We start from the raw sequence: 16,000 nt of genomic DNA on the forward strand, positions 1-16,000 counted from the left end.
CTGTAATAAATTTTGCACAGGAACCACTGTTTAGCTGACAGTTTCACAATGCTCCACTGTCCCTAATGAGCAGAGAGGAGAGCAAATCGTGTTGCTGCCAATGGAAGCTACCATGTCGTGGTAATAGCATGTAGAAGTCAGACTCTCCATTGAATGGGTCTGAGATATTTTGGTAACAGAATAGCTCATGGTTGTTCTGAAGTCCACAAAGCAGCAGTTACCATAAAAGGTGTCACCAGATGGTGCTATTCCACATTGCCTTCCGTTCTTTACCTCGGTGTGCAAGCAAGTTTTCATTCTTACATACATACGTTGTTTTTCTACCTTTGCACTGCACATAAAGGCAGTTTCAGTGGAGAAAGATGTATGAGGAACAAAAGAGGCTCCTCCCATCCTCAAGTACTGATTAGAGATTCCTCTTGAAGCAAACTGGTCCCTGTAGGACCAGAGCACTGCCATCCTGAGACCAGTAAAGAGGGACATCTGAATGCAGCACTTCAGGACTATGTATAAGCTCCTGTTTCAGGTGAAACCTGACATCATTGACTTACACATAGTGAGAAGCTAAATCTGCGAGACAATAAGACAAAAAACCCAAACCAAACCACAAATAACAACAGAAGGAAGAACCTCAGTCCTCCCCTTTCCCTCAGAAACCACCCAGGAAGGTCTGACTTCATCTACTGCTTGACATATCAATTCAAGATGTATGTGTTGAGGAACTGAAAGTGAAAAATAGATACAACTAGATGTAGAACAAGTGTTGCAGATATGAGAAGATGAAATGTTTTTCTTCCTAGAAAAGGAAAAGCATGAAAGAGTGACATCCAGAAGACACAGAGTGAAAAGAATTAAAAGAAACTCCCTAGAGATGCTTTTTCTACCGGAATCAGTTTGGACACAACACCAGTTGTCACATTCTTGTCTAAAACACAGTTTTCATTTGGAAACAGACAAGAAATGGTTAGTGCATTGAATACATCCTGTTGCTACACCAAGTTCTTAGTGGGCTTCCAAAGGAAGGTTTCTTGCTGGCTCTGTTCCAAGTCAGATTGATCTGGCAATGAGGATGGTGATTTTTGACAACCTACCTAGTTTTCCTCCCTTTATTAGCTTCATTCCCTCACAGTATCCTTCCTTAGAGCAAGTTCTGACTGCCGAGGGTTAGGAAGAAGGTAATAATTTTTTTTTTTTATGGCAGTTTCCCTGCTGCAAGTGCAGCTGGGTGTGAAATTACCATGGAAGATCAGAAAATGCTTTGCTTTTTATTAAGATTTTCTTCTTAGCCTTTAGTGCTGAAGATTGTTTTCTCTGGTCTCTCTTCCCACCTGGATGTTGCACAGTCACTGTGGAATATTGCTGCTGGTTTTCCATCTCTCCCTCCTCCCCCCTTCTGAATGTCAACAGGTCGTTCTTCCACTAAAAGCTGCGGAAAGATGCGTACAGCAGTGTTCCAGCAGAAACTGCTCTTCTCCAGAGGCTGCTTTGTGCAGCACTGACACAGCTGCTTGAAGTCAATGTCAAGCTCAGTGCCTCTTCGCTGGCATCCCAATACCAGCAACAGCTCTTCTTTTTTTTTCTGCAAGTGATAAAGACCTTCTGAATCAACATCCTGTTCAGATGCTGTTGTGCTGACCTCCAGACGGAGAGAAACAACTCAACTACCTGCTGTGCCATTAGCCTATTGAGATTTTTGTTTGTTAATGCTAATGTTAATGTTAGCATTTCTGGTTTCACTCCCCCGCCCCCCATCAGCTTTTTAAATGGCATAAACCATTGCTTTTTGCAGTAAGATATGAGGAACTCGAGGTTGAAACAAATGTATGAAAGTCTGCTTTTACAAAGAAAAAGATGACATAAACAAGGTATTTTCCACATTAAATGAAGTAGGAAAAATGTAACACTGCCATCTCAAAGTCTATTATGGCATAAAATCTCCTCAAGAAAGTGGCCATTACATGAATACAGTTACCTCACAAGTAATCAGAAAGGTTTATAGAATCCTATCAATATACAGGATTCAATATAAATTACTCCCAATTTGTAAAACTACATTAGATTCCTTAGGTCTATCAAGATTTTATAACTTTACAAGCTTTTGCAAAGTACAATAATATGAGACAAATATTTTTTCCCCTTATGAAACACTTCAGCAGTAAAGAATAATTACTCATTTAAACTGATAATAATTTGAATACTGCCTAATAATATCAAGAACTGACCTATTTGAGAAATATTTATTAATTTTTCTTTACACATCTCACTGTCTGCTAACAGTTTCTAGGAAGACACAGACTGTGGTATCTTTTCTATTTGAAAAACAGGTTGACCTTTTTCTTATTTTGAGTTGAGATGGAATTATCACATTAGACATAAAATGGGGAAAATACTTTTTTATTTACACTATTAGGTGGAAGCTTTCACCTGTTATAAAAAAGTAGAGGACTATTTAATACAGCAGTTTAAAAACTTGGAGAGAAATAGGTATTGGGACGTTTCTACCTATGGAAAAGCTGGCCTTTGGTTGGGATTATCTGAGGAAATAATTTGCTCTAGTTTCTTGTTTGTTCTGAAACCTGTTGATCCTCAAAAGAAGTACAACAGGGCAAAAACTCATGACCGAGAGTATGTGCAAATACTCAGGTGGACAAAAACCTTGAGGAGAACACAGTTTTATCCATGTGTGCTTTTGAGAGAAGAACAAGCACAAACATATGTGACAACACAGGAGATTGCAGAAACTAGCCAGACAGCAAAAACAGTACCATATGGTCTGCAAGTGATCCCAAAGTTCAGTTATAATTAGAAAAACAACACAAAATTACTAACACCAACTAAAGTTTGTGCACATTATGTACACGGAATTTTAAAACATGAATATTCAAATATGGAGTAATGAGTAAGTTAAAGACTTACTCTACAAGAGGACAAATCCTTAACAGAACAAAAGGTCATGGTATCAAATCAGTTCTGACAATCAAATAGATAAGTATTTTTTGATCCAGCTTTATTTTCACAGCTTATAAACTTCAAAGGGCAGGACTCTCACAGCTCAGAAAGGAACCTACTGAGTCTCTATCTCTATCATGCCGCTTTAAAAAAAACCATCTTCTGAGCATTGCATACAACAGAAAAGCACCTGGTGAGGTGAAGAAGAAAGAGTGGAAAAAATCTTCACCTCTTTCCGCATTAGAGTCAAAACTATCTGTTGTAACTAATCTGGGGGCACTGAAACAGCAGATGCTTCTGCATTTGAAGATGGAGAATCATTGGCAAGTTTTGCACATGCAGCCATAGATGAAACAGCAAGAAACTGTACAGATGAGGATCAAATGGCACAAGCAGAGCTTTTCTAGGAAGCTTGGGTGAAACATATATCCAGTGCCAATTTCTGGCATTACCACACATTTCCATAAATTCATCCAGAAATTCAATTTACAGCAGCAAAACTTCCATTGTAAAGGAACAACAACAAAAAAGTGTCTTCTATTTCTGCCTTCTGCTTTTGCAACAAACTAGAAATAATTCAGATCAAAACCATCCTACCCCTTACTTATGAAACAACACAGTACCCTCAGAATTTGGCTAGATATAATTCTGCGCTAATTTATTTTCCATTTCATAGAATTATAGAACGGTTTGGGTTGGAAGGGACCTTAAGCATCATCTACTTCCACCTCCTGCCATAGGCAAAGACACCTTCCACTCGACCAGGTTGCTCAAAGCTCCATCCAATCTGGCTTTGAACACTTCCAGGAAGGGGGCATCCACAACTTCCCTGGGCAACCTGTTCCAGTGTCTCACCACCCTCACAGTAATTAATTTCTTCCTAATATCTAATCCAAATCTATGCTCTTCCAGTTTGAAACTGTTTCCCCTAATCCTATCACTACATGCTCTTATAAAAATCTCTCCCTAGGTTTCCTGTAGGCTCCTTTAGGTACTGGAAGGCTGCTCTAAGGTCTGCATTTCCTCTCATTACCATGGTCAGTGCTTCATGCTAGCTCCTCCTCATTTTTATTATTGTTTTTTTTTAGTTAATTGAGGGTACTGCTATTTATAAATTATTATTAAAATATACATAGTACTAGTGCTGTTGCTTTTGCTGTATGTCCTATATAAAATAATAATGGAAGATATAGAACCTTTGAACTAAAACTGTCCAGTAGGAAACTGCTATTACTTGCATGCATTTATTTCCATCAATGTGCCAAAAGTCTTTGCTCCTTATATATCACTGTTCAGTAGAAGTGGGTAATTCACAGTAAGCCATTTATATGCATTTTACCAGTGAACTAATTTGCTAGAATATTCACAGTTGGCAAATCCATATAGAGAGAAGGGCAGTCAAAGCAATTTAAATGTTCAAACCAGTAGCTGTGAAAGCACTTGCAATATTTACTTGGATTTACTTTCAGCCTTCCAAAAGTTACCGATTTGAAACAAAAGGGAAAGAGGGAGAAGAGGAAGGGAGGGAATGCAATAAAAGCACACAAAAGTCCAGAGGCAGGCCACATAGATGATCAGAGAGCTGGAGCACCTCTTTTACAAAGTCAGAGAGAGTTGGGATTGTTCAGTCTAGAGGGAGAAGAGGAAGGGAGGGAATGCAATAAAAGCACACAAGAGATCATTCCAGAACTAGGATTAAACTTGAACAGTAATATATTTTCAGGCTAATCAGACAGTGAAAGAATCAAAGCTTTGGCATTTATGCAGAAGGCAGCTCTGGCTTAACCAACTGATTTCAAGACATCACAGTCTTTAACCTCAAGCACATGCATGCCCATGGCAGATATATCCTGATACCTCATTTGCCAAAAAAACATTACTTTGACCTGCTCTGCTCACACAACCAACCTGACAAGTCCCTGCCATCAGCCACTTGTTCTTTAGCCCCTTTGCGTCCCTCTAGCTCATGCTGCCACCATTTCTCTACTGTTATCCTTGACCGGATAGGAGGCAACATTGCTATTTTGCTCCACAAGCACTTAACACATCTTTGAATGCAATGAGAAACTTTCTGGAGATGAAGCAGGGCAGTCCAGAGAAGTCCAAACTCACCTGGAATTACCCACATCTTTTTGCTGGGAAGCCGATGTCTTGCAGGAAGAGTACCACTGGTTTAGGGAGTTTCTGCAGTGCTGCACAGCCCCTGTGTTATGAACTCACAGTTTCAACACTGCAAGCACCTAGGAGCTGTGCTGGCCCAGCACTCTCCAAGCTCAAACAAGATAAGGGATCAGGAACAAAATGAGAATGGAGAGTGCAGGACTTGCACTGGGCAGCATTATGGTTGACACACGATGTTTTTTCCTATTATACCACATACTGGTCTATGTGGCCACAGGCAGACATCTGGCAAGTTCAACTTACCCCAGCCGATGCAGAGATAGAGCCGAAAAATTCTCTGCTCAGAAAAGACCGAAAGTACCAGCAGCGTGTACAGGTACATGCCTTCCACCAGCAACCAGTAGTAGTTTGCAGCCACACAATACTGCATCATCACAAAGACCAAGCGGCAGCTGAGCGATTCCTGTGATGGAAGAAAGCACAGCCCAAATGAATGCAACAGGGACTGAGAAAAAAAAGAATACTAACCCAAATGACTGGTTCCCTCTCCTGCCCTTACTTGCTCCTCACAACAATGCTTGCTAAATTAATCTGAGTACTGTAAGGCCAGAAGACAGCAATAGGTGCTTAGAGCTGATAGAGGCTTCAATAACAACGTGTTAAAAAATATTTTAAAATTACATGTTCTGCATTTTCCATCAATAAGTAATAATTACAATTTGAAAAGTTCAACATAAAGATGAAAAGCAAGTGAAAAGTACTGTATCAACTACAGACAATGAATCTTTTTAATGTTGACTATTTTCCAAAGCAAAACATATATATATATATTTTATAAAACAGTAATATTGTCCAGTCCATCACATTTAAGTGCAAAATCTCTCTTACCTGGTGAATTACAGAGAGATGGTCAGCAGGGCTTTAGGTAAGTATGAAACCTGATTACCTAATTAATATATCCACCAGGTCTGATGAAGCCACTATTGGATTAAACCATGTGTGAAAGCAGAAAGCTTCAGTTTTTCTGGCAGGAGGGAATGACTGACAGTCCAATAAGAACATTTCCAAACCATTTAAGCTATGTATTACAATGTTATTTTCTACCAGTTGATAGATTGCAGATGAGAAGAAATCAACCATCATATGAGATTGCTGTGTGGTATTAGCACTTAAGCCTTAGGCAGTGTCAGAAATGGATGGGTACTAAATCTACATCAGAAAAGACACCCTTTATGATCCAAATTCTGTACCACAACAGCAAATGATATGCTCTTGTTCTAGAATCACAACAGCTATACAAATAATAATAAACCTTTTTTTTTTTCTTTTAAGCCTAAAGTACATTTTGTATTCCAAAAGGGGGAAAGGCACACTTTCATCATATTCACAATAGAGCTGTACATCCTCTCCCTTTGACTGTAAGTATTTAATTAGCCTGTTTCTCCAAAGCTTTTCTAAATGCTTTCAAATTTGCATTTTGATCAGATGCTTCCCTTTTTTCCCTGTCATTAACAGATTATAAAGACCTTCAAGAACAACCAGCTCATTTGGTCATTATACAAGATGGACAGTCCTATCAAAAGAGATGCTGGCTTAGGGATATATATAAAAAATCTTTCTCTTCATGTTTCCTCTGTCTAGTAAGGGAGAACTTCCCACAGGCAGAAAAACACGCCACAGCACCAAATACTTGCCTGTTCCAAGCCCGGGGATGGCACAACTACAACTGCATCCACAGTGCTGCAAGTTTCAGAGAAACTCCATGGACAGAACAACACCATTTTGTACAACCTTCATTGTACAAAATGAAATTACCTGCTGTTACGCAGACACACCGCAGTGATGACCTCAACATCCCGAGAACCACCACAGTGTCTGCCCCTACCTGGAAGGAGATAAGTCCTTCCCACTGGTGTTCTTGCGTGGCAGTGCTGTACATCCACTTCACCACTGAGTCTTTAATGAAGACAGATATAGCCCGCAGGATAAAAGATGTGAAGAGGTTCAGGTGAATATAATTCCTTGTGCAATGCAGATGTCTGTAAAAAGAAAGAACGAGTCATGATCTGCATAAAAGCTGCAACATCACAGACAGGACTGAGGGGGGGAACAGTGAGACCTGTTGGAAATCAAGAGGTGCCAGAGAAAATCTCATAACTTAACAATGGCTGTACAGGTTTCAAACTGTCTTTGAGAAGAAACCACTGTCAAGGAAAAGACATTTGAAACTTCAGCCTTAAGTGTGGATGTTTAGAGCAAGGAACAAAATCTACGTGTAAGAAAAAATATTTTAAAAGTTTTAGAAGTGTACAAATAAAGTAATTTGCAGAAGACATATCTGAAAGGGTTAAAAAAGTTTCACTTAATGCTGAATCTAATCTCTTTGAATTGACCCCAGTGTCACTGCACAGATTTGGCAAGGCTGAGGAACTGGTATGCAGTACAGCTTCTGGCTGTGCTCAAACACACAGTGAAAAAAACATCCACCTGAAAATTATCACTTTGTCAACAAGAGAAAAAGTTGTATTCAGATTGCCTCCTGGGGGAACTATAAATACTTTCTGTAGAACTTAAAGGAACAGAATTTGCACCTCCACATTCAGAACTGAAAACAAAACAAACAAAAAAATACACACACAAAAAAATCCTCTTGAATTTCAGCAGCCAGCTACAAAGGCAATAAAATTGCACTTGTCAAAAAGGAGTATGTTAAGAGATAGCAAAAGAAACTGCAGTTATGTAAATAGCATCCAACTGCAGAGAGCTGCCAGTGTATTACCAGACTTAGCCACAAGGATTTTTCTTCCAGCCCTGCAAGGGTACACAACTTGCTTCAAAAAAGTCACACCAGGTATGATTCTTTTTGATACTAAAAGATAACATATGATAAACAGCAATTGTTGCAGTGAACTTATGCTTCAAATGTCTATTTTTATTGCTCTGTAAATCTGTGTAGAGTAATAGACTAGGTCTGAAAGTTACTCGTTTTGCATTGAAGAAGAACTGTTTTTTACAGGTCAAACAGATTTTTTTTTTTGGCATCATGCTGAGTCACAGCTTATTTCAAAGCTTACCTATGATTAATATTTATTTTCTTTAACTCTGAATGTATTTGTTGCTACCGTCCTGAACTGATACAGATTTAAATCTGAAACAATTATGTAAATTAGACAATTGAAGTAAATAGGTTGCAGGTCATTACTATTTCTGCTACAGGCAATGCAAGTTATTAGAATTGCTTCAGACATGAAGTTATGGGTCTAATTCAGCTTTCGTCACAAAACTACAGACTTCCATGTCTTTCAGAGGATGCAAAATTGGACACTAGAGATATTTTTTCCTCTATTGTATCATTATTAAAAACAAATACAAAGGTTATTCTGTAGTTTAAGAACTTTAAAAGGCCTTCCTATTACAGAAGTGGGGAACATCAGCATTTTGGTGCCATTGAATTAGATTTTGATGCCCATTTGGTGAGGCTGAACAGCTACTGGGAAGATGCCATGAGCAGAGGCTGCAGCCAGAATGCAGCAACTACAATCCACACAGGGGCAGGTCTCTTGTTATTTCATGATATCCAGGACCAAGTTGTCTCCAGATAAACAACATAGACATGAAAGCACAAAATGGATCAATGACAGTTTTTAACTTGGTTCTCAGTCCCTTTAACATCTCTGAAACCTCATTTTCAAAATCAGATGGACACACTCATATACACTTCTTCAGTCTCTGCTTCACAGTTAAATTAAAAAATGCTACAGCATCTCTCCACAAAAGTCAGAACATCAAAATTCCCTCTCTTCTACCAATTGTCAGTCACAAACTCACTCTTTGTTCCCTGCCAAAAAACATGTGCATCCTTCCTTCAAAAAGCACATAGTTGCACTCTTTGACCTTTACATTTGGGCTGCTAAGATTACTCAAAAAGTGTCATTGATGGGTGAAACTAGGAGAAAGTCCTTATCCTGGGAAACATTTGGAGACTTCATGACCATCTGGTGTTTTGTCAGATGAGTCCTAAAGTTGCACAGGTACAACACATACAAATCATAACTACCATGTGGCATTCACAGAGGGGGAGCACACCTCTGCATTTCTGTGGTAATTTTAAATCTTTGAGCTTGGAAGCCTATGCTTCTCCATTGGAAGGAGGAGGGTAATACAATGCTGAAGTGTGTGGTACAGTATTAGATGGCTTGTGTCATTTTAGTTTTGGAAATTAGATGCTAAAAGACATGACTGATCTTTTTAAATAGGTAGGGGTATAAACACATAAGACAGAGGAAAGGAGACGGACTGTCTTGCTAACAGAGAGTGCTGGCACCTGAGCAAATGATAATTACTTGGCAATGATATTTTTTTATTCAGCAAGGAAGTTCCTTAAGGACCAGAACACTGAGGTTTCCTGACCTGATTTCAAGGAGTATCAGGAGATGGAAAATGATACGTTTTTAGGAGGCAGCATCAGCAGCATGGAAGAGGAAAATTTCTTCACAGAGAGTGGTGAGGCATTGGAACAGGCTGCCTAAGGAGGTGGTGGAGGAACCATCCCTAGACATGTTCAAAAAATGGGTAGATGTGGTGTTTTGGGAGATGGTTTAGTGGTTAGGGGTTGCAGGGCAGCCAGTTGGCCTTGATCTCGGTCTTTTCCAACCTTGATGATTCTATGGGACACAGCTATATAGAGCAGCAGGGAGCAGGACTTCATGGCAGAGGGACCTCCTTCCCACAACAGGCCAGCATCACAGCTTTGTGTTTTCTAAATATCAGCCTCCTGTGCTCAGCATCCCCAAACTTCAGGGACATCTGGCTGGAATTAAGACACTTCTTGCATTTACAAAGGAGAAAAAAAATATCTCTTTGTTGGAGTCCAAAGTTGTTTGTGATGGTTGATTTATTTAATTTGTTTTGTTGTTTTTTTGTTTGTTTTGTGGGGGGCTTGGGTTTGGTTTGTTTTGGGGGTTTTTTGATTGTGTACTTTTTCCCCTTTTTTTTTTTTAAATACAAATCTACATGGTGTATCATTGACATGTACAATTAACAGTCTCTTAATGTTGATCTACTCCATGGAAGTTGCTGGTGCATACTTGGATGAACCCAATCCAGTAATATGACCAGATGGCAGCAATTTATTGCACAGAAGCTTTTCAGGTCTCCAAATCAGGTTTTCTTTTATATTGCACAAAAAGAAGAGTTTCTGAAAGTTCTCTAAAATAATAAATTGTGTCAAAAATCTGGTTCTGCATTGAAATACATCCTGCATGTGAGGGCTGGGAAGCAGGCCAGACTGAGCTTTATGCTCTGTAATTCCAAGAAGGCAAGACGAAAACTTCTGTCCTAAATGTCCTCTCACATCCCAGACTAGTGCATCATCTGCAAAGTAACCATGAGGAAATGATAGAATTTCTTTCTCCATCTTTTCCATCCATTTTCTCCATCTTTTTTTATTTTATTGAAATAAATGTCACAAGAAAACATTTCAACTGATAAAAAGCATCTGTTCCACACATTCAAACAAGTAACACTGCAAACATTTAGGGATTTTACTTGCATTTTGAGAAGCAGATGTAAGAGGGAACACAGAAATAATATAAGATAGAAAATCAATGAGGTGATGGAAGGAGGGAAGAAAAAAAAATAATCAAGTATTTCTGTCAAAGTCTGATACTATCATATAGAAAAACACACCACCTTTTCCTCACTCTCTTCAGAGCTTTGCCAGTTACCTGAATCCAAGAAGAATGGCAGTTGCTATTACAAGGGCAGAGAAGGAAAGAGCATATCCAATGGTGTATATGATGGACAAATTCAGAAGCTGTTCTTCTGGTGCATCCTGAGAGCATACAAAGAAGAAAAACAAAAAAAAAAAAGGGAGGGAGAAAAGACAGAGCTCATGGGTTCCAACTCTTTTCTCCCAGTTGCATTCTAACTTTTCTTAATGATAACCAGAAGTCATTCTCCTACTTTCAAGTATAAATGCACACAGTCTTCAACTTTTCTTATGTCCTAAGGTAATAAAAATTTAATCTTAACTCCCTAGCTGCTCCTAGGTGTTCACTCAAACAGCTGGGTCTTGTAGCAAGGCTAGAAAATAGATAATGTGACACACTAAAGTTGGAGAGGTATGAATTACCACACCAGCAGGTCTTAAACAGATGGCAGAAAGCACAGACACAACTCAACTCTGCAGTAAAAATGGCAAAGCTGATTTTTTTCAGACTCAAACACTTATAGCAGCTCTCCTTACTGCTGTAATGAGGGGGGTCCTTTGGCTACACCTAAGAAATAAAACAAGTCAGATCCCATTTGTTGACTCAGAGGCAAAGCATACCTTGCATTCATACAACTAAACTCTTTTCTGCCCCCAAATCATCCCTCTTCTGTCTTGACCACGTAACACCACCTCGCGACCTGGGTGTTACAGCACCACCTGGGAGGGAGTGACCTGCTGTGGGCCAGAGCAGTGGGGATGCTTGCACCTCCCTGACAGTCCTGGGCTGTGGCTTTCTCCATATTCACTGTTGAACACACAGCCTTTGAGATCCTTGCTCAGGCCAAACCAGTCAAAATGTTTATGGAGAAGAAAAGTATGTGAAAAACTACAAGTAGGTCTGAACTATAACACAGGCTTATTGCTCATCCTCTGATCCACATTCATACTCTTTATTCTGATTGATTTCTAGCACATATCTTTGTTTAAATAGATTCAGGCATTTTACTTTCCTTCTTCAAGTTGTTAGTTCTCCACCTGACTTTGGAAACCTGTGCTGTACAAAGGAATACATTCTTTGTACTTCAGAAATAAGTACAGCTATCGAGATGTACTTTGCACAGCTGGGAGGACTTAAGGAGAACATACAGGCCACTCCTCAGGGATTTGTCAGGTTAATGTTATAAAGTGTATTATATGAGAGCTGCCTTATGAACAGAAAAAATCTCTACGGTATCAAAGCTCAGGCAAACTGTGGAGACCTGACAATTAAAAAACCTACGCAGATCAAAACCACATCACACACTTTATGTTATTTTATAAGGTTTCATTCACAAACCCTTAGAAAATTTTTAACAATAGTTGTCAAGTAATATACAGCAAACTTCTCAAAACAACCTCTGGTTTTCATGTGCAAGATACATAAAACAAAGCAATTTATTAGGGGGCTTTATATACATTAGCTGGAAAACCAAATATGGCTGTTCACATTGCAGGAAATGACACCATGTACACAGGGTGTACAGTTCATGGAAACTTGGAGGCAGGTGCCAAATTAGTAAGTGCTACATTAGGTATCTCTCTCCTTGGCATGTCCCAACACAGCTGTGGAAGAAACCATAATGGCAAACAAGGAAAAGTCAAACTACCAGGCTTACTCATTGTGTTAACACACTCTGTGGGGTACCCCAAAACATGGAAGGGACTAGGAATAAAGGTAAAAATCAAAGGAAAACATTACATTTAACATAATTGGAAAATTAGAAACTCTCTCTTCTCCCGTCTTCTAGTCTGCAGCTATTTATTCCTTCTGAAGAATGAGGCACTCAGCAATGGGAACTCCAGAGGATCTGCAGATCCCGCAGCACTCCAGGATTTCATACACTTGAACTGCTTTGGCTAGGTATGTACTAGTTTCCAGTACCCTGGGACAGTGAGAGCACTCAATTTATGTGAGGAAAACCTTGGAAGGTCATAGCAGTAACAGTATCACGTGTCATGGGAACGCACGCAGAGCACTAGCTGACGCCAATGGCTGACAAAAATCCCCTGGAAATCCTTAGGGTCGCCTTTGTTTGGTGCCAGGTGTCTCAGCTCCCTGCGGAGTATAAAACACCAGGGCAAAAAAATAACAGTGACAAGCCTAATTCCATTACCCACAGCAAATTAAGGTAAAAAGACAAAAAAAACTCCAAACAAACAGAAAGCAGGGACTGCCCCCTGCCCAAAGGTAAAAAAAGCAAGTGTCCTTCAGTTCAGTTTATCTTAAATCACCTTAATAGCTGCTAACAAGACAGAGAACAAATGGTTACTTTATTGTATTGACGTGAAAATGGAAGAAAAGGCAAGAAAATAACATTAGGTCACTCTTCTGGTTTGGGTGGGCTGCAGCTGGGACTACCTGCTTCACTTGTTTTGATGCTCTCACGTATATTTAACCCTGCTCTCGTCAACCCTCCATGTTCCCTTTGTGGAAGTGGAGAAGCCTGACATGCCTTACCACTAAGCTCACTGAAGTGAGGCACACAGAATAAGGTGGTATAATCATCCCTGTTAACGCAGGACAAAAACACATAGGCATCAATGACTATTTTTCCTCACTTCTGTTTTCTCGTAAGAGCAACAGCAGCAAAAGATGGAAACTCTTACCTGGTCAGAGGCCTCACACTCAGACAGGTTCCTCCACGGCAGAGTTGAATTCTCCTTCAGCAGCCATGTCCCCTCCAGGGTGCAAAACCAGTAAACCTGCCCATGCAGCACTGTCAGAAACAAGAGAGGCCACCAGGATGTTACCGGGAGAGGAGCCTGCTGTGGGGCAAGGTGTACAGAGCTGTCTCAGGCTTGGTGAAACCCTTCTTCCTCATGGATTGCTCTCCTGGCTAGAGGGGAAAGCTGCACGGCTGCTGGGGAACAGTTTTGCCCACTCCCTGCCTGCAGACAACATTGCTTGCTGGTCATCCTCAGGATCAGCGAGCAGCTTGAGAGGACGTGGCAGCAAAAGGATCAGACGGCCTGTATTCCAGGGCATCTGCTAACTGTTCAGCCACAACAACAGTCTGAAATAGCTGCTGCTTTGTGTGGATTTTACAAAATGATGCAAAAACTCTAAATCACGAAAGTATTAGATATCAAGACACATTTTGGAAATGTTAAACCTCAGCTACAGAATTCTCAGGGAAAAGACAGCACACAGAATAAATGGGCTTTTTCTTTTCTGAGATCATGCAGATCCAGAGAAACCTCAGAACAGGTATGCTAACACAAGCTCCACAAAAATGTAAACAACGCTACTACAAAAGAAGAACGCTTGAAGGAGCTGGGAATGTTTAGTTTGAGGAAGTGGAGGCTGATGAGAGACCTCATCACTCTCTACAACTACCTGTAAGGTCATTGTAGAGAGGTTGGTCCTGGTCTCTTTTCACAGGTAATCAGTGACAGAACAAGAGGGAATGGCTTCAAGCTGCAATAGGGAGGTTTAGACTGGACATTAGAAAAAAATTCTTCACAGAGAGAATGGTTAGACACTGGAATAGGCTGCCCAGGGAGGTGGTTGAGTCACCATCCCTGGATGTGTTTAAGAGTCGTTTGAATGTGGTGTTTGTAGATATGGCTTAGGGCTCAGGGGAGAACTTTTCAGAGTAGGGATGATGGTTGGACTCGGTGATCCCAAGGGTCTTTTCCAACCTGAATAGTTCTATGATTCTATGAAAATGAGCCCATAAATCTTTGACTAAACTACCCATGTATTCTTCTTATTCCTTCTGTCTACACATTTGAATAACAAGACCAGCAATAAATAAAATGCCTTTCTGAAGCATTTGGCAGCATGAACTTGTAAACGCAGGTATGATGAAATAGCTCATAATTAAATTTACATCAGACTGAAGAACCAAAATAAAAGCACAAAGTGGAAGGAGCACTCAACCATAGTGTATCAAAAGAAACACTCTCACTAGTGTCTGGAGTATTGGGAAAGTCTAGCACATTTATAGCTGTGCATAAGCAATCTGGAGGTGCCACTATATAGCTAGAGAAGCAATGTTGGTTGCTTTGCAAATGAAATTTCTGTCTAATCACAATTCTGACACAGTAAACTGACCTATTCTGTGTTAAGAAGCTACTCCTCAATCCCTCAATCAGGGTTAGCCTCTACTGAGGCAAAGTTTGGAAACGGGCACTTCCAACATTTAGAGGCAAGAGAAGCCAAGGTAGGAGGATTCCATTACAACTTTTTCTCAAATCCAGCCTCACTAGCTGCAACCTCATCCTGTTGTCAACTCTCTCCCTCATTACTGCAAAGTGGAACTCATTAGAACTTGGCATTTCTGTTAAATGGGAAAATACTAAAACTTATCTGAAATCATAACAACCAAACAGGCTATTTGCATGTTAGTTGACAACTAGTAATTTGTTTCATAATTTTCAGCATAGACTAACAGTAGGCACTAATAGTGAAGAATGATGTTTCAAAAAATAATATAGACATTCATATTCCAGTAACCATGCTAAATGGTAACTGATAATGGCTTTGGTAGGCATTAGTCTATTTGCTTTTGTAATTGGTGTACTGAATATATCAGTTAGAGAGAGCATAAAGATGATATAAAAATTTATGTTATTCCTGGTGATTTTTCCTTGCTATTAAGGATATCTGTGTATGTTTACACAAAAACAGAAGGAGAGATTAGGTCAACACACACAATGTATACTTTAATATCCATTAACTGCCCTGAAGAGTGTCACCTGGACCCACCATCTACTGCCAGTGCAAACCACCTCCTTCAATTGGGATGTTGCTACAATGTTAGGAATCACACCTGATGGAGGGCAGCAAGTCGAAAAGCATTAATCTTTCCCCCCTCAAGATTAACAGACAGCAAATTGAAGTAAGCCACTCAAAATATCATAGGCAGCTTTAGGAATCAGTAAATATTGTATATTAGAAGATAATAAAGGTGAAAACTAGAGGGTTAAATTCCAGTAGGTCACAGAACTCAGAAATTTAGTCTCATTGTCATTGCATGAGCTGTAACCAAGTAGTATTACAAGACATAATTGTGATAATATCACACAAAAATAAATTCCACTATATTCCTACCAAAAAGAAAAACTTGCTAAAAGAGAATTGATTTTTAAAAATACAAAACCACAACAACCACTATTCCACATTCTCTGAAAATCTTTATGATTTTTTTCTCCCCAGTTTTTCTTACTGTCAAG

At 39.7% G+C, this 16,000-nt stretch overlaps 1 protein-coding gene across 1 annotated transcript in view; it reads right to left on the reverse strand.

Annotated features, from left to right (window-relative positions):
• Positions 1-16,000, reverse strand: part of GLP1R (glucagon-like peptide 1 receptor) — a 54,219-nt gene that overhangs the window by 16,917 nt on the left and 21,302 nt on the right. Inside the window, exons 3-6 of the mRNA XM_010005988.1 lie at positions 13,430-13,539; positions 10,797-10,903; positions 6,956-7,109; positions 5,374-5,533 (exon numbers count right to left, since the gene is read on the reverse strand). Of these exons, the coding sequence (XP_010004290.1) occupies positions 5,374-5,533; positions 6,956-7,109; positions 10,797-10,903; positions 13,430-13,539 (531 nt within the window). The remainder of the gene's footprint in view (positions 1-5,373; positions 5,534-6,955; positions 7,110-10,796; positions 10,904-13,429; positions 13,540-16,000) is intronic.

This window comes from Chaetura pelagica, unplaced genomic scaffold (assembly GCF_000747805.2).
Source record: "Chaetura pelagica isolate M959 unplaced genomic scaffold, ChaPel_1.0 scaffold271, whole genome shotgun sequence".
In the NCBI taxonomy this organism is placed as follows: Eukaryota; Metazoa; Chordata; class Aves; order Apodiformes; family Apodidae; genus Chaetura; species Chaetura pelagica.